The sequence below is a fragment of the Monodelphis domestica genome, chromosome 5 (genome assembly GCF_027887165.1).
Source record: "Monodelphis domestica isolate mMonDom1 chromosome 5, mMonDom1.pri, whole genome shotgun sequence".
In the NCBI taxonomy this organism is placed as follows: Eukaryota; Metazoa; Chordata; class Mammalia; order Didelphimorphia; family Didelphidae; genus Monodelphis; species Monodelphis domestica.
The window spans coordinates 97,755,586-97,779,937 of record NC_077231.1 but is presented as its reverse complement, the minus strand read 5'-3'; the positions used below and the strand labels follow the sequence as shown (position 1 = coordinate 97,779,937).

Sequence of the window (24,352 nt, the reverse complement as noted above, 5' to 3'; positions counted from 1 at the left end):
AGGCAAAGACCACGGGACTGGGCTTCAGGATTCTTGGGGTTGTTTCTCAGCTTGGCCACTCACAGCTGTGTGAAATTTCTTAGTGGCTCTGGGCCTTGATTTTCCTATTTTAAAAGGAAAGAATGAAAAAAAGGAACTCTAAGATCAGCTGAGCTCTAACAGTCTATGAATCTCTAGTTATTACTCCCCTTCTCCAGCTGATGGATGATGGAAACAGACACTGAACAGTAGTTCAGTGGACTAAAATCACATTATTGTTTAGTTTTGGGGCCACCGCTAGAACCCAGGGACCTTGGAACATGGAATATCAGCACTGACAAGGGTCTAAGAAGAGAGACACCAAGGAAGTAGAATGTAGACTGTCAGAGCTGGGAGGGACATTAGAACAGAGAACATTAGAACTGAGAAGGACTTTAGGACAAAGAATAAGAGCTGGGAAAGGCCTTTGATATAGAATGTCAGGCCACAGAGTTTTAGAGGTGGAAGAGTTTATCTAGTCAATCAACACATTATTGAGTATTTACTATATGTTCAAGCACTGTGCTAGGTGCTGGCAATGCAAAAAGAAAAATGAGATAGTCTTTGACCTCAATGTACTTCCTTTCTATAAGGGGAGTAGTATAATATAGCTAAATAAGAACACTGATTAGATAGATAAATTAAAAAAACCCAGAATAAACAGTGATAGTTGGGTGGGAGTGGCCACTAACAATGGGGGAATCAGGAAAGTCTTGGTTGATTGATTTCCTCCAACCTGGTCAACTTTCCCAAAGCCTTGTTTTAGATATGAGAAGGAAAGTAATTTATTTGCCTAAAGTAATCTGCTCTTAGCACTAAAGCTAAACCCAGAAGTCCAGACTCCTGATAATACACTTTGATGTGGTCAGCATGAAAGCCTCACTCATCTTCATCCTGGGGGTGGGATGCTCCCAGGTATGTCAGCCCTCTCATCTCAGAGTCCCTCTTCCTCTTTTCTTTCATTCCTTGCAGGTTCCATCTGCCACTTACAGTCATGTCTGACTTTGGTGCTGGGATAATGTCCATGTCTGTTAAAGTCTGCAGGCTTCTGAAACTGCTCAATTTTTCGTGCTTCCTCCATTTGGCTCGTTGGTTCTGGAACCATATCTAGGGGGAAGGAGGATAGGAAAGTCAAAAATAAGAGAAAGGGAACAGAAAAACACCTTTATCATTATTTTTGGAACTGGTATTTAGACATTATCTTCTGGCTTCAGAGCACTTTACACACATTATCTCACTGGATCCTCAAACTACCCTTTGAATGGTGGTCTAATTATTGTTTTCCTACATTATATTTGAGGAAACAGAGCCTGAAAGGGACAAAGTGTCTGACTGAATGTCACCCAACTAGAAAATGAGAAAGTTGAGACATCTAGTCATTCTGATTTAAAATCTTCACAGAGCCTCAGTGGCCACTTATGAGACAATATGATATAGTGGATAGAGTATTGAATGTGAATATCACCTCTGACATTTACTAGTTGTCTGACTAGATGACTTGTTGTGTTGCTTCTAGTTTTAAATCTATGATTATATGATTCCTTCCAGCTTATCAACTTTAGGATAACTCTAATTGCAGGAAGTTTTTCTTGACACCAATCTTAAACTTGCCCTTTTTCAATTTTTATTTATTGTTTTGGGACCAAATAGGTCAGGTAAAGCCTCTCTTTCACTATGTCTCCCATGGGAAAATTTTTCTGAGGCCTTTTGCCTATGTGTGTGTGTGTTTGTGTGTGTGTATATATATATATATATATATATATATATATATATAAACTTAATATATGTGTATATAATTTATATATGTATATATATATATTATTTTTTTTCTTCTACAGGCTTAATATTCCTAGTTCCCTCAACTGATCTTCATATGGCATAAACCACAGACTTTCCATCCCCATCCTAGTCACCTAGTCACCTTCTAGTCACCTTCCTTTGGACACTGTCTAGCTTATCAACCTCTTTCCTAAACTAAAAACAACACACTAGATGAGATCTGAGAAGGGCAGAATATGGTTTGTCTATCATCTTATTTCTATAAGCCCTGCCTCTTTTCATGCAGCCCAAGATCTACTTAGCATTTTTCTTGCCATATCATAGAGTTGAATCATATTAAGCTTGAGGTCCTCTAAGACTCAGATCTTTTTGAGACAAACTTCTATCTAACCATGCCTCCCTTTTGTCCTTGTGAAGTTGATTTCTTGAACTAAAATGTAGGACTTTACATTTATCTGATTATTTTTCAACTTAATAGATTTAGCTCAGTGTTCTAGTCTGTCAAAATCCCTCTGGATCTTGTCTCTGTTTGTGATCCCTCCCATCTTTATGTTATTTGCAAATTTGAAAAGCATGACATTGATGCCTTTATTCATACCCTTCATAAAATTATTTGCTAGCCCAAGGCCTCATCTGGCTCTTGATTTTGAGATGCTGCAGCTACATTAATGGTCCAGTCTTTTCTTTTTTTCTTTCCCCCCCCCCCTCTCTCTGTACTACCCCACCCCTTCTACCTCTGAAAGGGCTCCTCCAGCTTTTTGCCCTAAGGCCATTATATTTCCAAGATAGAGTCAAAATATCTCAGATATGAGATTGTCTCCTTTGCTTTTGGTGGGGATGATTGGCAAGATTGAGCTTATATGTCTGAAGCTAATTTTTTTTAAAGGAACTTCAAATATTAGGTTATTTGGAGAAAACAGAACAGAATCAAAACTTAAGAAAAAAATCACCACCAAATCTCAGAGCCCAAAGGATGGCAATTTTACACCAGAAGATATCTCCCAGGTAATAATACTACAAATTACAAATCATTTTCATACAAGATATATTTGTACAAGTTTTGCATGTCTTCAAGTGCTGAATGCAAATCAATCTTGGTACCTGGTCTAAGAGAGGGAGTAAGAAAGAAAATGGAGAGAATATCTTCTTGGATACAAATATCTGGAAAGAGAATAAAAATGAGGAGGAAAAACCCTACCTCATCAAAACCTATGATAAATATTGACTTCTAAAGCCATAAAGAGTGGTTTCCTGCTCTTCCTCTACTAGCACACAAAACAACCAATCAACCAACCTACCAACTCACCAAAACTCCTCTCTGTTCCCTAATAGTTACTAGCTGGTGGCCCCTAGTTCCTCCTTTCCACATACCTTCTGAGTGCTCAGCATACTGCAGGTGCTTAATAATTGCCTGTTGTGTGAATGGATAGATGGATGAATGGACTGTGATGAGTATACTTTCTTGGTGTTGTCTCAGTGCTTAGGATAATACTGAAAAGTTCAGGGCTGTATCAGTCTTTCATCCAGTCAAAAAGATGACTATGTACAATTCTGGTTTCTCTATTTTAAAAAGGATATTGACTAAGTTGAAGAGTCCAGAGAAGAGTAGTTAGGATGGTGAAGAGCTTCAAATTCATAGATATAAGAAGTAGTCAGATAAACTTAAGAAAAAAAAATTTAAATCCTAGTAAAGACTTGGGGTAATTCTCTTCAAGTGCTGGAAAGGTTTCCATGTTGGAAGAGGGATTAGCTTTATTCTGCATGACTCTGGAGGGCAAAATTAGAACTAGTGGTTGGAAGTTCCAAAGAGACATATTTAGACTTGATTTACGAACAGATTTCTAAAATTAGAGCTATTCCAGAGTGGAACGGGTTGCCTCAGGAGGGAGTAGGTTGTCCATCACTGGTGGTGTTTAAGCAGAAGTCTTATGGCCATTTATTGGGACTATTGTAGAAGGAATCTTTTTTTGGATATAGGATGTAGTAGCAGGCATATGAGTTCCCTTCCAACTCTGAATTTCTATGATGCTATGAAAAATTGCAATAGTTTTATTTTATGAAGAAGTGTGAAAGAATCTGGGCTCAAGTCCCGCCACTAACTGCCTGTGGGACTTTGGGCAAGGTACTTCATTGAGTCTAAGTTCCTCCTCTGGAAAATGAAGAGGCTAAACTGGCTGACCTCTGGGGCCTCTTCCAGTTCAATATTATGATCTATATTGTTGGCTGAGACAACACTGGATAGGAAACTCGAGTTCGACCTTTGGCTTTTCTGATAAACTCATGTGCCACTATTGCTCAGAATTAGATCAAGATTAGAGCAGCTTAGTTTAGTAGGACTCCTGGCCACTGGACTGATCTTCCAGGAATGGAGAGTGGACAACAGAGAGAACAAACCCAAGTCAGTATGCTATGACCGAGTGATGTGACCTTGAGCAAGCTGAGTGGTGCTACGGAAATAGCATGGGCTTTGGAGTCAGATGACTTGGGTTTGAGTCTTGCCTCCAAGGCTTACCACCTGTGTGACCTTGGGCAAATAACCTTTGCTGCTCGACATCTTGGTTTTCCCGTCTGTCAGATGAGGTTTGAATTCACTGCTCTTATCAGGATTTCCTCACCCTTACAGGTTATTGGTATTGTATGGTATTACCAATATTAGTGTCTTGTGTGGACAGGCTGTTGGTTTGACTGTTGAGAAAGATGGCTTCTCAGAGTAGTCCAAAGAATTCTGGCTCAGGCCAGTATATAAAAATAGAATTTTATTATGGGTAAAAAACTAAAGGAAGGGATAGTAAAAGGGAACAGATGGAAAGGAAAATATAATATATTATAATATATAACTAATAAATCTTACTAAAAAACACCCAACCAAACCGGATTCATGAGGGTTATCTTCTTTCTCAAACAGAGTTGAGGCTAACCTCTCTTCCTGATTTATCTAAACCCCTAAAATATTTATCTAACTATCCTATCCTAAATTATAAACTTATACACGAGAGAAATAAATTAGGTTTCTCTTTCTTGCTGTCTAGATGAAAAATACAGCTTAGAATCTCCACAGCCTTTCTCCACTCACACAGCAATCCTGCTGGGCTTGCAGTGGTATTGTACCCAACAATCTCCTTCACTTGTTCAGCCTGATAGATGAATTTTAGATGTGAAATACTGAGATTTTCCAACCTCGCTGAGCAACTCTTAGGACCTCCTTTCAGAAAAGGGTTGGTCCAATGAGTGAGTCTGTTGAATTAACTGCCTCTCAAAGCACCTTGAGAAAATTATCTTTAACCCATAATCCATCTATGAGATTCTATTTGGATTTAAAGAAACCCAATTTAAAACTCTCTCTTATATATCTTATCAATACTACTAAACTATTTCCTAACGAATTCTTACTTAATTAATAAATAATTCTCTACACTGCCAACTATACCAGATAAAGGTCATTAAAAAAAAATCTCTCCCTTCCCTCTTAGAATCAATACCATTGGTTCCAAGGCAGAAGATCAGTAAGGGCTAAGTAATTGGGGTTAAGTGACTTATCCAGGGTCACAGAATTAGGAAGTGTCTAAGCACAGATTTGAACCTAGCACTTCCCATTTAGGCTTGACTCCTCTGAGTCACCTAGCTACCCCTGATTAATGTCATTTTTATAATCTTTCTCCAGATTTCAGGTTTTTTTCTTCTTTTTTTATAGGAGGGGCTTGAATCACCAAATGGTCTCTAAGACCATTTCCAGGGATTCAGTATATATGGTAATATTTCCATATTATATCTAAGGTGTCGAATTAGAGAGAAGAAGCAGAGTTTAGCTACTTTTGTAACCAATCCTCATTGCTCAGAAAAAAATTGTAGAATTTTTAGCTGAAAAGAGACCTCAGGTCAGTTTAGCCAAACCCCTTCATTTTCCATATGAGGAAACTGAGGCCCAGAGAGAGGAAGGTCAGGTAGATAGGACAGTAAGTAGCAGTGTCTGGTTTGGAACTTGGGAATTCTGACTCTAAATCCAATAATCTTTTTACTACAAAGGGCAAGCTATCCCAAAGATCTAGAGTGGGAAAGGACCTTGGAGGCCATCTCCTTCAACTCTCTCATTTTATCGAGGAAGAAAGCAAGGCCCAAAGAGGTTAAGTGATTTCCCCCAGGTTCCCAGGTAGAATTTGGCAGAGCCAGAGCTCAAATCTGGCTCAGAGGGATCATACATCAAAACCTGGAAAGAACCTCAGAGACCATCTTGTTTACTTCTCTCATTTTAGAGATGAGGAACCTGAAGCCCTGAAACATTGTCCAAATGCCCTCCAAGGTAGCCCAAGCTGAAGTCCAAGCACTTTAGAAATCTGTGCATGGCAGCAGATATGTGATCTTTACCTGTATTCTGGCTTCTGGGAGGTTGATCTTAGTTGCCAGTTCATTGCGGATATGGATGTCTGGGTAGTGAGTGAACTGGAAAGTCTTCTCCAGCTCCTGGAGCTGCTCTGTGGTGAATGTGGTACGAATTCTTCGTTTACCTTTCCTTTCCTCTGCATTGTAAAGAAGACCTCCTTTTAACAGCAATCCTTTTCTTTTTCCTTCCCAAGCTTACCCCCACCCCCATTGACTTTAGGGTAGTTTTTCAAGTTCTGCTGAAAACTCTTTGAAGACATGCCATTGGCTATAGGCTAAAAGTGATAATCTTTGGGGTTGGCTTTGGCATTCAAGGCCTCTGCAATTGGGAGCCCACTTCTCTTTCCACTACCATCCTTCATATTTGTTATGCTTTGACCAAACTAAACTAATAATCTCTACTGCCCCTTGGGCTGTCCTGACTCTTTGCCCTCATTATTCTATGGTCCTTCCCAAAGCTGTTGATTGTCAACTTTTTTTTTTCATTCATGTCCCTTCCACCCCTGTAGTCAAGCAGTTGCTTATCTTTGGTGTTTTTACTCCCACCGTTTGTCCTTTGCTTGTGGATAGTGTTTTTTCTCCTAGATCCCTGCAGATTGTTCAGGGACATTACACCACCCCTAATGGAGAAGTCCATTACGTTCGATTATACCACAGTGTATCAGTCTCTCTGTACAATGTTTTCCTGGTTCTGCTCCTTTCGCTCTGCATCACTTCCTGGAGGTTGTTCCAGTCTCCATGGAATTATCAACTTTTTTTTCAGTCTTCAAATTCCACTTGCATGAAAGTTTCTGATTTTTTTCACTGGATAACCAAATTCATTCATTCTACTTATGTTAAAATCTCATCATCTCTGAATCTGTTATATTTAGTTATTTGATTAAAACTCTTGCTTTCTGTTTTAGTAATAACTCTAAGACAGAATGGTAAGGGCTAGACAGGATTAAATTGCCAAGGGTCACATAACTAAAAAAATCTGAGGTCAAATTTGAACCCAGGTCCTTCTTACCCCAGGCATGGCTCTCTATTCACCGTATATCTTGCTACCCCTGTTATATTTATTCTAAAAATTATTTTAAAAATGATATGTAAAATTTTTTAATGTGTTTTAAAATTTGAGCTTTGAATCCTCTTTCTTACTCCCTTCTCTCCCTCTTCCCTGAGAGAGCAAGTAATTTGACACAGCTTATATGGGTAGTCATCCAAAACATATTTCCATATTATTCATATTGTAAAATAAATCTTACACTTATCTTTGCACATGGTTTATCCTCTCTATTAGGTTTAAAAAACAACAACAACATCTTAGAATCAATACTGTGTGTGGGTTCCAAGGCAGAAGAGTGGTAAAGGCTAGGCAATGTGGGTTAAGTGACTTACCCAGGGTCACGGAGCAAGGAGGTGTCTGAGGTCAAATTTGAACCCAGGACCTCCCATCTCTATGCCTAGCAATCTATCCACTAAGCTACCTAGATGCCTTCTCTGCTAGTTTTTAAAATTTATTTTATTTTATTTTTAAAAATTTCCCATGGTTCCATGATTCTCATTGTCTCCCTCCCCTCTTCCTTCACCTCAGTTAGGTTTTAATATGAATTCCCTAAGAGAAAGAGCCAGGCCTCATTTGTTTATGACTCTTTACCCTCTCCCAATGCCTTGCACAGTATATCACAGCATAAGTGCTTTTTACATTTTGAATAAACTTCCAGGAATATCACCTTAATCAGCTTGCTCAGACCTTTGGGAAGTGTAACCTACACACTGCAGGAATCATAAGTCCCAGTTTGGCTTTTATTTACTCTTACAAGGCAGCATGATGGAAAGAGTCCTGGTCTGGGAGCCAAGAGACCTGGGTTCTGCTTTCTGCTTTTAGGTGACCTTGGACAAACCAGCTAACTCCTCTAGGTCTTAGCTTCCTTGCCTTCAAAATGGCGGGATGGGTCTGGATAGTCATTCTAAGCTCCCTGAAAATGCTAAATCCGGCCCCCTCCCTCCAGTTCTGTCATTCTGTATTCCAAGGATCCTTTGTCTTCTAATAGTCAATATTCTACCATTCCTTGTTCTTAGGTCCCTCCCAACCCTAATATTCTCTGTCCTAAGCCCCTTTCAGCTTTAGTATTTTGTTGTTCAGTCATTTAAACCATGTCTGAAAACCCATTTGGGGTTTTCTTGGCAAAGATACTAGAGTGGTTTGCTTTTTCATTTAGCAGACATGGAAACTGAGGCAAACAGGGTTAAGTGATTTGTCCAGGGCTACACAGCTACTATCTGAGGCCAGATTTGAACTCAGGGAAGTGAATCTTCCTGACTCCAGGTCTGGCACACTAATTCTAATTCTCCAATGTTACATGTCATAAGGTTCCTTCCAGCTCAGTAATTTCATATTCTGCCCATTTCTGCCATTTAATGCCCTTAGCTCTCCCCACTCATCGACATCTTGTGCTCTAAATTCCCATCAGTCTCTAACTTTCTGTTTTAAAGTTCTTCTATGCTGACACCCCTCGTTCTAGGATCTCCAGTCTCAGGCACTTTGTGTTCTCAGATGTTTCCCAGCTCTGACGTTACACAATTCCTGCCCTATTCCCGTTCTCAGGGAAGAACTTCCAGCTATCCCCAGTGCCCAAGAAGAGGGCAAAGGTTGCTAAGACAAGGATTCCAGTGTATCCTATATCTTTGATTTCTGTACCCACTGAGAAGTGAATCATTGCTTCTGACTTCCTGTCTAGCCAGCTAATCTTAGAATAATTGAGAACCTCTATGTATTTTTTTAAAATTTAACTGAAAGGGAACAGAGCCCTCCTCTCACCTCTCCCATCTCTCCTTGGATGTCTGTTCAGAAAATGTGACTGTCCAGAAAACCGTCTGGTACTTGACTTTACAAATTAAGACTCCATGGTGAAATGAGTTTGGGGGTGAAGGAGGCAAGAAGTGAGAAAAAGCACATATGGAGTAGTTGTTTCTTTAAATAAACTTTAAAGAAGGGAAGCCAAAAATGGGCTCATGGTCAAGTGAAATTTATGAGTCAGAGGTTTGGAATTTACCACCTGAAGGGACTGCTGATGTAGCACGGCTCAGCTTGGAGCCCCCAGCTGGGAAGCGGAGGGTTCCCAGAGTTGGCAGGCACCAGAGTGTGAGAGAAGGGCAGCAGAGTCTAACCTGGCTTCAGACTAACTGTTCCTAGGAGCAGGCTGATTGATGATGCATGGTCTCTGCTGAGTGGAGGGGAAGGACCTCCCTGAGCAGGACTAGGATCATAGGCTCACTGGATCATTGATTTAGAGCTGGAAAGGTTTTCAGAAGTCCTCCAGTCCTCCTTTTCATCTTCTCACCTTCAGTTTGCAGAAGAAAAAAAACTATGAACCTAGAGAATGACTTAGAGGACTTATCCAAGGTCACCCAGTTAGAACCTCAGGTCCATAGATGTAGATATAGAAAGGGGCTATCTAGTTCAAGCTTCTAAAGTTACATAGTAGGAAACTAGGGTCCAAAGAGGCCTGTGGTGCTTGCCCAAATCACACAGGGAGCAGATGACAAGACCTCTGATTCTAAACCCATTATTCTTTCCAATGGCTCTCAGATTATGGCAAAGTGATGCTGAAGGTAGAGAGTTGGTCATTCTCTAGAGTGATGCTTTGAAGTCTTCAATTAATCTACTGTTCATAGATATGGGTCTTTACATGCAGAAAAATTCTGCTGGAGGAATTGGTGCTCTTGGGGCGGCCAAGAGCACTAATCCCCCAGTAGGACCTGATCTTGAATTCAAGTCCTGCCTTTGATTATCCTGGCCATTTGATCCTTAGCTTATGTTACTTTCTTTCTCAAAGTCCCATTCATTTTTTAAGAGCAAATGTCAGTATACTTTGGGAGAGGGGATTCTTCATAGGGACTTCTCTCTGCCCATGACATAGGATAATAGATGGAGAGCTAGAAGGGATTTAGTCCAACCCAATCCCCTCATTGGCTATCCCAAAAGGGATCAGTGACTTACCCAGAGTCACATAACCAATACATGTAAGAGGCAGGACTCAAACTCAGGTCTCCTTAACTATGAGACCAGCTCTCTGTTCACTCTGTCATTCTACCTTTTATATAAAGATGGTCACATAAATAGTATAAACATATTACATTAGTGACAAATTGCAGATCCAGAATTATAGGTCTGATGAAATAAAGTTTATACTGCTTTTTTAGTGTTCATATTATTTTCTTCCAAAAGAATGTAAAATCCTCAAAGGCAGATGGGCTTTTAAAAAAACATTTCTAGTACAGGGCCTGGAATTCTGAAAGTGTTTAATAAATGCTTAATGAATGGATTGAATGAATGAACTGAGTCTGATCTGACCTTCCTAATCACTTTCATGCTTACATATATACATATATATGAATACTCTAAGGATCTGTTATATCTATCTGTACCTACATATTTATATAATCTCTATAACATATCAATAGATATATTGAAATGAAAAAATGTAGATATACTTATATATCTGTACATATATATACATGATGCACATATACATATACTCAAAACATGTATAAATTTATACATAGTTATATTTATATACAGTAGAGTCCTGAGATCCATGAGGGATACTTTCTAATATATACCTTGGATGGCAAAAACCATGGATATAAATGAACATTTGCTGACCCCAGATATATCTATATCTATATCTATATCTATATCTATATCTATATCTATATCTATATCTATATCTATATCTATATCTATATCTATATCTATATCTATATCTATATCTATATCTACATCTACATCTATATCTATATCTATATCTATATCTACATCTACATCTACATCTACATCTACATCTACATCTCTATATCTCTATCTCTATCTCTATCTCTATCATCTCTATCTCTATCTCTATCTCTATATCCATCTCCTCCATCTCCATCTCCATCTCCATCTCCGCCTCCGTCTCCGTCTCCGTCTCCGTCTCCGTCTCCACCTCCGTCTCCGTCTCCGTCTCCGTCTCCATCTCCGTCTCCATCTCCGTCTCCGTCTCCGTCTCCGTCTCCACCTCCACCCATATTCATATCCATATCCATATCTATATCCACATCCATGTCCATGTCCATATCTATCTATACCTATATCATCTATATCTATATCTATATCTATATCTATATCTATATCTATATCTATATCTATGTCTCCATCTCCATCCATATCCATATCTATATCTATATATCTGTGTTCTCTTTCTGTACTCTTGTCCCTCTAGTTGGCTTTAATCCTCTGCAGACTACCCTCCCCACAAAAAAAAACAAACAACTACAAACTTTAAAAAATGGAAGTGAAAGCTGAAGAGACCATTGCCAGAGGTAGACCATTGCTGAGGATGACCATGGATAAACTGAAACAGAGGAAAACACCACCTGGATTGGGGCAGAGTGGCTCTACTGTATATGTGTAAATATGTGTTTTTCCTTGAATTCCCTTTCTTTATACAGATTAAAAACTTTTCATGCTTTATTATCTGAATTCTTATGGCCTAATTTGTTACCTAGTAGTCAAGCTTTTGGTGATAGGCCTCCCACAATTTAAATTGGCTGGTGCTGGACCCTCAGAGGGTTTGCACTATGTCCAGAAAGCCTTCAAGAGCCCATGGTCATTTCAGCTCCCTAATAAGGCAACAGAGGAGACTAATGGTGGTCATGTGTACAATGGTGGGCGCTAAGTTTGATTCCCTAAGTGTTTGTTAAGTACCTATTGGATATGGGGTGAGGATACAAAGAAAAATTTTAAAGGAGTCCCTGCTCTCAAGGAGTTCACCTTCTCCTGGGGGACATAGCAATGAAATAAGTAAATGCACAATAATATGAAAGAGGTGACAAAGTCAACAATGGAGGGATCTGGAAAGGCTTCCCTTTAGGGCTGAGCTTTGAAGGAACCTAAGGATTCTAGAATATGGAGGTCAGAAGGTTGTCCATTCTGGTCATGAGCCAAGTCCCAGAAGTTGGAAATGTAATATTGAATTCTGTCGATAGCCAATAGGTCATTTGGCTGGTTTTTGTAGTGTAGAATAGAGTTGGGAATGTTTTCTAGTTGTTGAATGCAAGGGGGGCAAGGAAAGAGAACTTGTCTTGACTTGGGAACTTGTCCCCAGACTGGTGGTTGTGATGGGATGATGGAAGGTGGGGAGAATGGGGCCAATCTCCTCTAGGACATTCTGCCCAGAGAGAATCTTGTGCTCCTGTGTCCCTGAGGCTGAAAGCAGAAAATCCCAACTAGGAAGACAAAAATTCCTGCATATAGGGGGCCCAATTCTAGAGAAGACACTTAGAGCCCTGGTGTAGTGGTACTGGGAGCCACTATTATGAAAAGATGGCTTTCCCTAACAAGAGCTTGAGTTTAACCGCCTGGGTTGGAGTTCCCTGCTTAGGGCAAAGCCGTAGAAGACCAGAGGTATAGAGAGATTGATCTCTAGACCATTATGGAGAGAAGTGCTCCTTTAGATTGGAACCCTGGGAGAAAGGGCTGATGGTCCCACCTTAGTTACAACTTTGCTATGAACATACGTATTTCCCTTCAAATCTGCTATAGACTCTTCTTACTCTCCAGTAGGGAAGGGAACGTTTTTTTTTCCCTGAGAAAATAGGATTTTTCTATTCCTGTGTGATCTCCCCTTTGAGGAAGAAAAATATCCTGAGCCAAAGACCAATCATGTGTGTGTGGGGAGAAAAACAAAGTCAGAGAATGGAAGAGTTATGACTTTGGCTTTGAATGAGTCACTGGGGGACTTGAATATCTATTTGTTCACAAAGTTTTTCTCTTTATAAAAGCTGGAAAATTCCGAGGCCCTTTGAAATGTGCCAGAGACATCCCCTTTATCAAGGCAAGCGGGGAGGGAAGGACATGCTGTGGTACATGCCACATGGTGGGCCTGGCCTGCTGGTTGGCAGACCTTCCAGGAAAAAAAAGAGAAAAGAAAGATTTCAGTGTTCTTCATCTTTGAAGAGACAGAGCAGCAGGGTTGGCCACATACACAGAGACCCAGGACCCAGGATCACAGATCTAGACCTGGGAGGGACTCCTGAGATCATTTAAGCCAATCTCCTCATTTTATAAAACCAGGAGACCAAGGCCTAAAGAAAGGGAGCTATTTACTCAAGGTCCTACAGGTTTAGATTAGAGTTGGGGCATGAGGCAGTGGGTAAAGGGCAGGATTTGCACTGACCTGTTTTGAATTCCAGTGCTGTCAACTTGTGTGGGCCCTTTGACAAGCCACTGGGCTGCAGTTTCCTCATAGGTACAATAATGGGGGGGGGGTTAGACTAGATGATCTTTAGGCTCCTTTCCTGTTCTAAAGATCTGCAATCCTTTGAACTATGATCCACATTCTTGGCCTTCTGATTCATTGCATCATTGAATGTTAAAAGTGAAAGGACCCTCAAGGTCATCTAGTCCATCCTCTTCTCCTTTTTGTTCATTCATTTTTTTAACCCTTTATCTTCCATCTTAGAATCAATACTGTGTATTGGTAGTAAGGGTAGTAGTAAGTAGAAGTAGTAGTAGTAAGGGCTAGGAAATGGGGGTTAAGTGACTTGCTCAGGGTCACATAGCTAGGAAATGTCTGAGGCTATATTTGAGGCACCTAGCTGCTTCTTTTTAGACAGGAGGAAACTGAGTCTCAAAAAATCTAAATGACTTGTCCAGAGTTAAATCTGAATCTGCTGACTTCAAATTCTACTGTTTCTCTTAGACCACACTGGCTTGGAGTTTATTTTTACTTGGCTATGCACATGCAATGTGACCTGCTGATGCTCACTCCTCCCCCTTCCTCCATCATCATCAATAGGATGTGAGTGAACTCCAGCCATGTTTGAGGGTCTCTGCTAAGCACAATGGAGGTCACAAGGTAAGTTAGACACAAACCTCAGAGAGGGGGGAAGGGTAGGTAGGCACTGGGTAAATATTGGCTGCCCAATTGATTTTGAGTGTGGAGAGGACTGGACTAAGGATGTCTTTGGGGTTCATCTTAACTCTGCCACTGACTCGTTTTTGGGACCCAGGATGATTCATTCTCCTTCTCTTAGGCTCAGTTTGTTCCTTTGTAAAATGAGAGGATTGGGTTAAATGGTCTCCAAGGTCCCTTTGGATGTGACCATTCCAAATGCTGTTTCAAGTAAAGTAGAAACTAGAGGGTTAAAACTCATTTCCTATAGCCTTACCTTAATGATCATTTTGGAGAAAAAGACCACAAGAGAAAATATTAGAGAAAAAGATAAACTTTTCTGGTTGGAGTGCTGAAGTGGCTGTTCTCATCCCTATCTAATCAACCAAACCCCATCACTTCTGTTGTAGAAACAAGATTTCATGGTCTGCCTTTGGTCTCCCTCTCTGGTTGCTCTCCTTCCTTCTTTGCTATTAATCTGTTTTTGATCCTCTGAAAGCCTTTCCATCTAAACTGATCCCTTGGATCTTCCTATGGCACTTAAGAATCCCTGGCCTCATCTCCTGGTAGCAACAATTAAAGTCACTATATTCACCAGGGCAGTTAGGTGGTGAACTATCTTTAAACATTGATAGCTAGAATTCATGTAGTACTTTACATTTTGCATAATGCATTCCATGTGAACTTGATGCAAGAACTGGATTTTCCAATGCCTCTTTCCAACAACTTTTTACTCCAATTTCAGAACTGCCAATATCTTTGTTAAAAATGAATCTTTTGTTTTAACTTTTGCATTCATTTCTAAAAATAGGATGTTCCAAAAGTGTTAGTGATGCTTTAAACTATTAAAACGTAAAGGTATTAAATCCTAAATCTTAAAACTTAAAGCTTTAAAGATGCGTTGTTCCATGCTCATAGGTCTCAGCTTTGCCAGGAAGGGAGGGAGGTTGTCATCTTGTTCTGAAAGACTTATTATGAGAGTGTCATCTCTTACTTTAAAGCTATTAAAGCTAAAAGCCTAAAATGCAAAGTTATTAAAGCTTAAAACTTAAAGCTATTAAAGCTGAAAGCCTAAAACTTAAAGCTATTAAATCTTAAAACCTGTACTAAGACTTTTGAGACTGTGCATATTCTTCTCCCTACCCTTCCAAAGAGACTCATGGACCCTTGTAACAAAAAATTTGATTAAAAAAAAGGCAAAATAATCACATCAACTAAATCTGACAGAATACGCAATGTTCTATGCCCATGGACTCCTAATTTGAAAAGAAGGGAGGGAAGTAACCAGATTGTTTTTAAGGAGACTTATTGCCTGAAGTCATCTCTTACTTTAGAGCTAATAAGGATGATTCCCTTTTCATTAGGATCAGATCAGTTTTCTCATTCTGCACTTGTGACATTGGTAGTAACCTGTTTTAGAAATGAAGAAACTGAGACTAAGAGATGTTAAATTGCTTGTCCAAAGTCACATAGTGCTAGAGTTAGAACTCAAACTCAGCTCTTTTGGCTCCAAGTTTGGGGCCCATCCCATGGCATTCTTGATCTACATTTGTAAATTCCAGCTGAATATAAGCTCCTTGAGGGCAGGGACTAGTTCATTTTTGAATCTCTATCCCTAGGCCTAGAGCAATGTCTTGTACCCAGAAGGTGCTAATAATATTGTTGGGTCAAACTGGGTTGTTGAGACGTAGCATTCAAGATGTTAATTCTCTCCTTTTGGGAATGCCATCCTTACTTAGGTCATACTATTATCAAATCAGCCACTGTCCTTTGGCTTTTTAAAAAGCATAACTTACATCTTGGAATCAATATGGCATGTTGGTTCCAACGCAGAAGAGTGGCAAGCGCCAGGAAATGGGGGTTAAGTGACTTGCCCAGGGTCACACAGCTAGAAAATGATCAGATTTGAACCTAAAACCTCCTGACTCTCAATTCACTGAGTGATCTAGCTGCCCTCAGTCCCTTGGTTTTAAAGCCTTATGGTTGAAGCAGCCAGACTTTTCCTAACATGGCCAATAGCAGAGGATCCACACTTTCCCTCTTAATTAGGCTTGTTTTATTGGAACAAAAAATGTGCTTTACTAAGCATCCTATCAACAGCATTCTTGTATGAAGTAGGTATCCCCAAAGTATCACTTTATTATATAGTTATAACTTGTGGTGTGGCTCTTAAGGGAGAGACTGGGTAGCCAGACTAATTGGGATTGATCAGAGTAAGTGGCATCATTAATTAATCCATCAATCAAAGGAATGACTGTTCCTGTCTTGTGCTAGTTCTCGGGTCTCTGATGTGGAGCCCATAAAAGTAACTGTCTCTCTCAGAGGAGTTTAGAGCTGGAAAGGGCTTTTTCCAGCAGCTAGCTCAACCCCCAAGGAAGGGTCCTTGCCTATGGTCCATCTCAGTGCTGGCATGGCAAGTTTTAATGTGTCTCCCAGCCCTGATATTTCCTAAATCACCAGATCAAGACTTAGGACCATTAGGGAATCTTTAGGGATCATCTAGCCCAATCATCTCATTTTCTGTGTGCAGAAACCGAGCCTCAGAAAAGCCAAATCACACAGGGAATAATAGGAAGTAGAACCAGGTTTCCAACTCCAGGTTTTTGATTCCAGATCCAGACCTCTTTCCATTATTCCAAACGAGAAAGAGAGGAGATGTAGAAGGCAGAGTCTGCCTGCCCTTAGGCTGATCAGTCAACCAGCAAGCATTTACTAGAAGACAGTTATACACCAGGCACTGTACTAGGAGCTGAGGGTACCAATATGTTAAATGGAACACTTCCTACTTGTTAAGGGTTTACTAAATAGGAGATGCACATGTAAGAAATACATTGCAAAATAAGATCGAGTATACAAAATATGAAAGGGTATAAGTGTGATCAGGAAGTGAAAAATGAGTTTAGTGAGAGAAGAATCTATGTGAACTGGAGCAGCCTGGGAGAGCTTCACTGGGAGCTGAGTCCTCATAGAACAGAGGAAGTTGGAACTGGAGGCACAGTGTTAGAGCTGGGAGAGGGCTTAGAACAGGGAATGTTGGAGCTGAGAAGAGTCTTAGAACATGAGATATCAGAGCCGGGAGAGATGAGGAGACCACGAGGAGAGCTTCATCCAAGGTTAGGGAGCTGGTTAATGATCAATTTCTCCAAAGGTTCCTTCAAACTCTAAGACTCTCTTTGGGCTAAGCCATGACCTCTATCTGGGATCAGTGTAGACTCTTGTTTTAGAAGGAAGAAAGTATCAGGGATTATTATTTTTTACTTTGTGCTCAGTAAATACTTTATGAACATTATGTCATTTGAGCCTCACAGCAACTTGGGAGGCAAGTCCTATTATTATGTCCATTTTACAGATTAGGAATCCGAGGCACAGAGTAATTCAGTGAGTTGCCTAAGTCACACAGCTAGTAAGTGTGCATAGCTGAGTTTGAATTCAGGTCTTCTTGAGTCCAAGACCATCCAGGCTTTATCTACTGTGCAAACTGCCTCTAGGGAGCCATGATGTCAAAACCTAACCCATTCAAAGAAAAGCATGGAGTGTCTAAATATGTAGGTATGTATGTTTGTATGGAATCAAAGGGCTGTGAGATGAGGGAAGGGAAGGAGGAGGAGGGGGATGCCAGCAGGGAAATGCCTCCTTCCGAGTTTCTCCTGTACTTTTATTAATTGTGAGAGCTGTGTCATCACACTCCAGTGGGCCTTCAAAGGGAGCAAGTCAGCAAAGCTTAATTAAGCCTGAGCTGTTTAGCACATTGATCATAAGAAATACACAATTTACACAGGTGATTAGGCCACCTAATTATAGACCAATGTTTCTCTTGCTCAGATCTATTCCTAGTGTGTTCTTTTTCTTTCTTCCTTTCTTTCTTTCTTCCTTCCTTCCTTCCTTCCTTCCTTCCTTCCTTCCTTCCTTCCTTCCTTCCTTCCTTCCTTCCTTCCTTCCTTCCTTCCTTCCTTCCTTCCTTCCTTCCTTCCTTCCTTCCTTCCTTCCTTCCTTCCTTCCTTCCTTCCTTCCTTCCTTCCTTCCCTTTACCTTCTGTCTTATAATCAATACTTACTCTGGGTTTCAAGGAAGAAAACTGGTAAGGGCTAGGGAATGTGAGTTAAGTGACTTGCCCAGGGTCACATAGTAAGGAAGTGTCTAAGGTCGGATTTAAATTCAGGACCACCATCTCCAATCTTGGTTCTCTATCCACTGAGCCATCTAACTGCCCAGTGTTACATCTTTCTTGACTTCTCTGCTGCATTTGACTTTTTTTTTCACTCTTGAATATTCTCTCTAGATTTTTGTGACACTGTGTCTTTTTGATTTCTAAACTACTTGTCTGACTATCCTCAGTTCTTTTTGCTAGTCACCATCTGCATCACTATCCTTAACTGAACATTCCCCAGGGCAGTGCCTTGGATCCCCCTTTTTTCACTTGGTGACCTCATCTACTCACCTGGGTTATCATCTCTAAATAGCTGATTCTCTGGTTTGGTTATCCAACCCTGAGCTCCAGTCCTACCAATTGGGACATTTCAAATTGGTTGTTCTATAGGGACCTGAAACACTACTTAGCTGAAACAGAACCCATTATCTGCTCCCTGACCCCCAACTCATTCCTTTCCCCAGATTCCCTATTTCTTTCAGAGTCATCTCCATCTTTCATCATGAGGGTTAAGTGACTTGTCCAGTGTCACACAGCTAGGGAGTGTCTGAGGTCAGATTTGAACCCAGTACCTCCTGTCTCTAGGCCTGGCTCTCAATCCACTGAGCTACCCAGATGCCCCACCTTGTGCCTATTATTGAGGGAGACATTTCTTGCCCATGAAGGCACTGATGATGTAAATCTTTGATATGGAAAAAGGAGATCTGGATTTGAATCCTGACTCTACCATCAATTAGCTCTTTTACTTTGGGTTCAGTTGCATCCATTCTCTGGGTATCAGTTCCCGCACTTATAAAATGGGGCCAGCAATATCTTTCTCATCACATTGAGTATAATCAGGATAATATTAATGGCCGTGAATGCCCTTTTTGATGGACTGAGGGCCATAAAATTCAAGGTTCATCACTAAGCTTTAAATGGCAACTCCTCATATTCCTCCTCCCTTTTAGCCCTCCCTAACCCCAAATGACATTCACCAAGGATGTCTGGAGCAGCTGCTCTGCACAGGGCCCTGTTCTAGGGGACCCTGCAAAGAACTGAACAGCATCTTGTGTCCAAAGCCATTCAGTCTTGTTGGTCCTGCTTCAGTTGGCCCTTTCTTTCTTTAGGTCTCTTGCCCTCTCTGTCCCCTTGCCTTCTGTCATCAGGGAGTATAGTCAGGCTCTTGATGAGAGAGACCTTAGAGGCTATTGAGTCCATTTTACAGGAGAGGAAACTGAGGCCTAGAAAGGTGGCGTATTGGTGGATGAGAGCATCCTAGATCTGAATGGGTTCTCAGAGGCCACCTCATCTACCACCCTCATTTTAGAGATCCAAGGAAGTCAAGATTGTCCTTGAATATTTATCTTCAGCAAATCTGCCTGGAAATTTCCACCCTCCTTCCAGTATAAAGCCTACCAAAAGCAGACCTGAAGGGAAGAAACCACTTCATTCCCCTTAGAGGGTTGCTGCCCATTTTCTCTTTCCTGATCACATCCCTGGCTTCTTTTTTTGTCTTCATGCTCATAAACAAATCCTTTTTTCAAAGTCACACTCAGACTGCCTCCACTGCTTTTAGTCAAAGGTGTTGAACTCCCAGTATGAGGCCAGCAACACTCCTGAGAGCTGCCCAAACCAGATTCAAATGTAATAGGGAAATGGTTGATAAAATAAAACTACAATAAAACAGAGGTTGTAAAACGAAGTCAATACGGGGCCTTCCGGGATCCTTAGGGATGTCCTTAGTGGTCACTTTGGCTTTCCTGGCTCCTAGGATAGAGGCCAGCCTCCCCATGGCCTGGCACTGAAGGCCTTCCACAGTTTGACTCCAGCCTGCCTTTTCAGCCTCATCTGCCACTCAGTTCTTCCTTGGAAGAGCCCTTCATCCTAGGACAGGGGTTCAAGTTTTCTTTGAAGCCCCTTACTTTCTGTCTTGGAATTGACACTGAGTATTGGTTCTAAGACAGAAGATCAGGGTTTAAAAAAAGAAAAGTCTTCTCTCTTCCTCAGATCTTGCTTTACCCATCACCCAAACGAGGAGGGTCTTCCTCTTCTTGCTATCCAGGTCTAGATGACTTGCACAGCTCCTTCCGCTCTGAACCTCCTGATTCCGTGGGTTTGAGGGAACAAGAAGCAGCTCCCCATGTTGGCTCTCCCCTCCTGTCGCCACTGGCTGCTCTGATAAAACAGCTCCAGGTTCCACGTGCCCAAATGCCGGAGCTATTAATCACCCCTCCTGCAGATAGCATCATCAGTGCTGCCCCAGTGGTTGGGACGGGCAGAGCAGAGCAGAGCTGCAGATGTCTACTCCTAGCAGTGTGGGGGGATGAGGTGAGACCCTAGTCTTGAGGCCAGAGGCTCCCTGGACCCTCAAAATGAAATCGGAGCCCCAGCACACACCAAGCCCCTTCTGAGATTCTTGGAGAAAATGGTTTTCTTTGCTTTTCTAGTCTAGAGACCTGGTTGTTCCGAGCAGACTGCCAGGAGAGAAAGAGGCTCACAGGATCAGAGATTAATAGATTTGGACAGGAAGGAATTTTGGAGGCCTTCAAATCCAACCCCTGCTTTTAGAGATGGGGAAACTGAGGCACAAGAGAATGGAGCAATGTTTTCAAGGAATTCAGCAAGCGTTTGAGGTGGGATTTAAATCTCGGTTTTCTTGTTTTCAAGTCTGGCACTTTTGTCAATATTCCAGACTGTCAGGATGAGAAAAATGAAGAGACTCCTGGACTAAGGTCACAGAGACAAGTCTGGCCTTTCTCCTCATGGAGCTTACAATATAGTGAGGGGTCATGATACAAACATAGAAAATGGAAAACAGATGATATTACATAAAAATAGAAGGCAGGGTGAGATAAGGGAGAACTTTAGTCAGAAGATTAGGGTCCCAGGCATAGGATCATAGGTCTAGAGTTAAAAGGGCTTTAAATGGGGGCAGCTGGATGGCTCAGTGGATTGAGAGCCAGGTCCAGAGACAGGAGGTCCTGGGTTCAAATCTAGTCTCAGACACTTCCCAGCTGTGTGACTGTGGACAAATCACTTGACTCTCATTGTCTAGCTCTTACTGCTCTTCTGTTTTAGAATCTATGCACAATATTGACCCTAAGGTGGAAGGTAAGAGTTAAAAAAGGGCACTCAATGACCCTTATTCAACCCCCCATTATACAGATGGAAAGACTTAGGGCCATGGAGGTAAAGGGGCTTATACAAGGTCACACAGGTTAAGTTGCAGAGATGGAATTTGAACCCATGTCTCCTGACTAGTCCCATATTACACAGGATCCCAGAACAGAGAGTTAGAGCATCTTTCCCGCTACCCAGACAGAAGACATTATGGCCCTACTTACCATGTAGGAGGTGGTCAGGAAGAAAGTTTTTCTCAGGTTCTTCCTTTTCTCCATGTATCCTATGTCCCTTTGAGAGTTCCAATCCTGGGCTTGCTGCTGGGGAGTCTATAAACTGGGAAACCATCTCTTGGGGCTCTGGAGAACTGGCTGATGTGCCTGGGATTATCTCCCCAAAGATCAGTGGTCTGGGAGAGGGGACTGGTGTCATCTGCAGGGAGTTCCTCTCCCATTCTCCTGCCAGCCTGGGACCTGGGAAAGGTAGACCCTCTAGTTAAATGGTATAATCCCCAGGAAAAACCCTGGTGCCCCATGTTTGAGGAAAGAAACTTGTGTGTATTAGGAGGAAGTGGGAGAAAATGGGCCAGAGGGGGGAGAAGAAGCAGCAGCAGCAGCAGCAATTATCCCAAGAGCTAGTAACTCAAGGCAAAGGAAACAATGGTCTTAGGTCAGCTTTAGACAAACCCAGTAGTAATAATTCCACAGCTGTCCTGAAGTGGCAAAAATCTTAGCAAATAATTTTCCCTCTCTGGGACTTTTATATGATGAAAGGGTTGGGTTAGATGATTTTTAGTCAACTTCTCAGCTCTGACATTCTCTGTTCTAAGCTCCCTCCCAGCTCTGACATTCCCTGTTCTAAGCTCCCGCCCAGCTCTGACATTCCCTGTTCTAAGCTCCCTCCCAGCTCTGACATTCCCTGTTCTAAGTTCCCTTCCAGCTCTGACATTCTCTGTTCTAAGCCCCCTCCCAGCTCTGACATTCCCTGTTCTAAGTTCCCTTCCAGCTCTGACATTCTCTATTCTAAGCCCCCTCCCAGCTCTGACATTCCCTGTTCTAAGCTCTCTCCCAGCTCTGACATTCCCTGTTCTAAGCCCCCCTCAGCTCTGACATTCCCTGTTCTAAGCCCCCTCCCAGCTCTGACATTCCCTGTCCTAAGCTCCCTCCCAGCTCTGACATTCCCTGTTCTAAGCTCTCTCCCAGCCTTTACATTTCCTGTTTTAAGCTCCATCCCAGCTCTGACATTCCCTGTTCTAAGCTCTCTCCCAGCTCTGACATTCCCTGTTCTAAGCTCTCTCCCAGCCTTGACATTCCCTGTTTTAAGCTCCATCCCAGCTCTGACATTCCCTGTTCTACGCTCTCTCCTAGCTCTGACATTCCCTGTTCTCAGCTCCCTCCCAGCTTGCACATTTCCCATTCTAAAACTCCTTCCAGCTCCAGCTCTGATCTAATATTTTATATTCTTTTACCTCTAACATTCTGTAATTCTCCAATTTTTGTGGTAGCTCTTTTTGGTGGCAAGCTGACTTTTTTCCCTTTGTGTCATTAGAATTTTGTACCCCAGGGCTCCGTTTCCCAGAATCCCACTTTCACCCTCATGTTCCATCCTTATGTTTTAGAGATAAAGTTTCTATCTATCCGCCCTCGCTCTCTCTTCTCCCACTAACATGATTGGGAAAAGCTTCTCTTTACTCAGGCTTTACTTTTGTCTATTTCCTCTACTTCAAGTGATTATGAATAAATCTTATAAAATATAATGCTTGGAGTTATTGGATATTAATTTTAATCTCACACATTTTAATTTCGACAAAAGTAGGCAAAAATCTAGACCACCTATTTGGAAGCTTGGCCCCCTGGGGTCTCTCTGATGACCTAATGGGGAGATAGAAGCCTTTCTTCCTCCCTCTCTGCTCAGGCCCTTGAGGTAGGGCCTGCCTCAGTAAAGACTTTTCATTCCTCTTCTTTTCTGGTGAATGCCCAGTCAGGCCTGAAGAAGACTACATGGGCCTAGAATCCCAGCCTGCTAATGGGTGAGTGGGGACAATGACAGCCTCACCCAAACGCCAAATAGGTTTGGCATGAGGGCTCTGGAGAGCTTTCCTTTTCCTCATCCCCAGCCCCACAAAGAGGGCTCTTTCTAGGCTGCCGTTCTAGATTCCATCTCTGCCCATTCATTGCTATGGATTAAAAGGCATTGAGAATCCTCTGTTAATAAGTAAATGCCCTCGATAAAGACAAGCCATTAGAATAATGAGGTGGCATCCACACAGTGTATAAAGGTTTGCAAAGTGCTTTAAAAGAATGACTCCATTTGAACCTCATTTGAACCCCATGAGAAATACATCCTATAGGCAATATTGCCCCTATTTTATATAGATAAGAAAACTAAGTCTGAGGAAACATCAATGACTTGGCCAAGGTCACGCAGTAGCAAGCTGCAGACGTGGAAGTTAAACTCCTCTTTCTAATCCAAACCTATTGCTCTAGCTACTACTCCAGAGTACTTCCTATTATTCTGGTCTTTGGATAGTAACTGTTAACATTTAAATAGGACACTTTGATCTAAAGACCTCTGACATTTAGTTTTCTCTTAGATATAATCCTTTAATGTTTATTTTTCCCACAACAATCCTAGGAGGTAGGTAGTACAAATATGATTACACCCATTTTTCATGTGAGGAAATAGTTGGCCCAAGAAGCTAATTAACTCGTCCAAGGTCATACAGGCATAACCTTTTCAGAGCTAGGATTTGAATTCAGGTATTATAACAGGAATTCAATTCTCTTACCATTATTCTTTCTGTACAATTCTACTTAGTATATATACCCTTCATTTGGCACTCAGCAACCTTTCCCTCTTTCTTTCTTTCCCTCTTTCCCTCTTTCCCTCTTTCTTTCTTTCTTTCTTTCTTTCTTTCTTTCTTTCTTTCTTTCTTTCTTTCTTTCTTTCTTTCTTTCTTTCTTTCTTTCTTTCTTTCTTTCTTTCTTTCTTTCTTTCTTTCTTTCTTTCT

The 24,352-nt window shown here is 41.4% G+C and overlaps 1 protein-coding gene across 1 annotated transcript in view; it reads right to left on the bottom strand.

Annotated features, from left to right (window-relative positions):
- Nucleotides 1-897: 897 nt before the first annotated feature.
- ISX (intestine specific homeobox) overlaps nucleotides 898-24,352 on the bottom strand; it is a 25,206-nt gene continuing 1,751 nt past the window's right edge. Inside the window, exons 2-3 of the mRNA XM_056800640.1 lie at nucleotides 6,160-6,311; nucleotides 898-1,125 (exon numbers count right to left, since the gene is read on the bottom strand). Of these exons, the coding sequence (XP_056656618.1) occupies nucleotides 898-1,125; nucleotides 6,160-6,311 (380 nt within the window). The remainder of the gene's footprint in view (nucleotides 1,126-6,159; nucleotides 6,312-24,352) is intronic.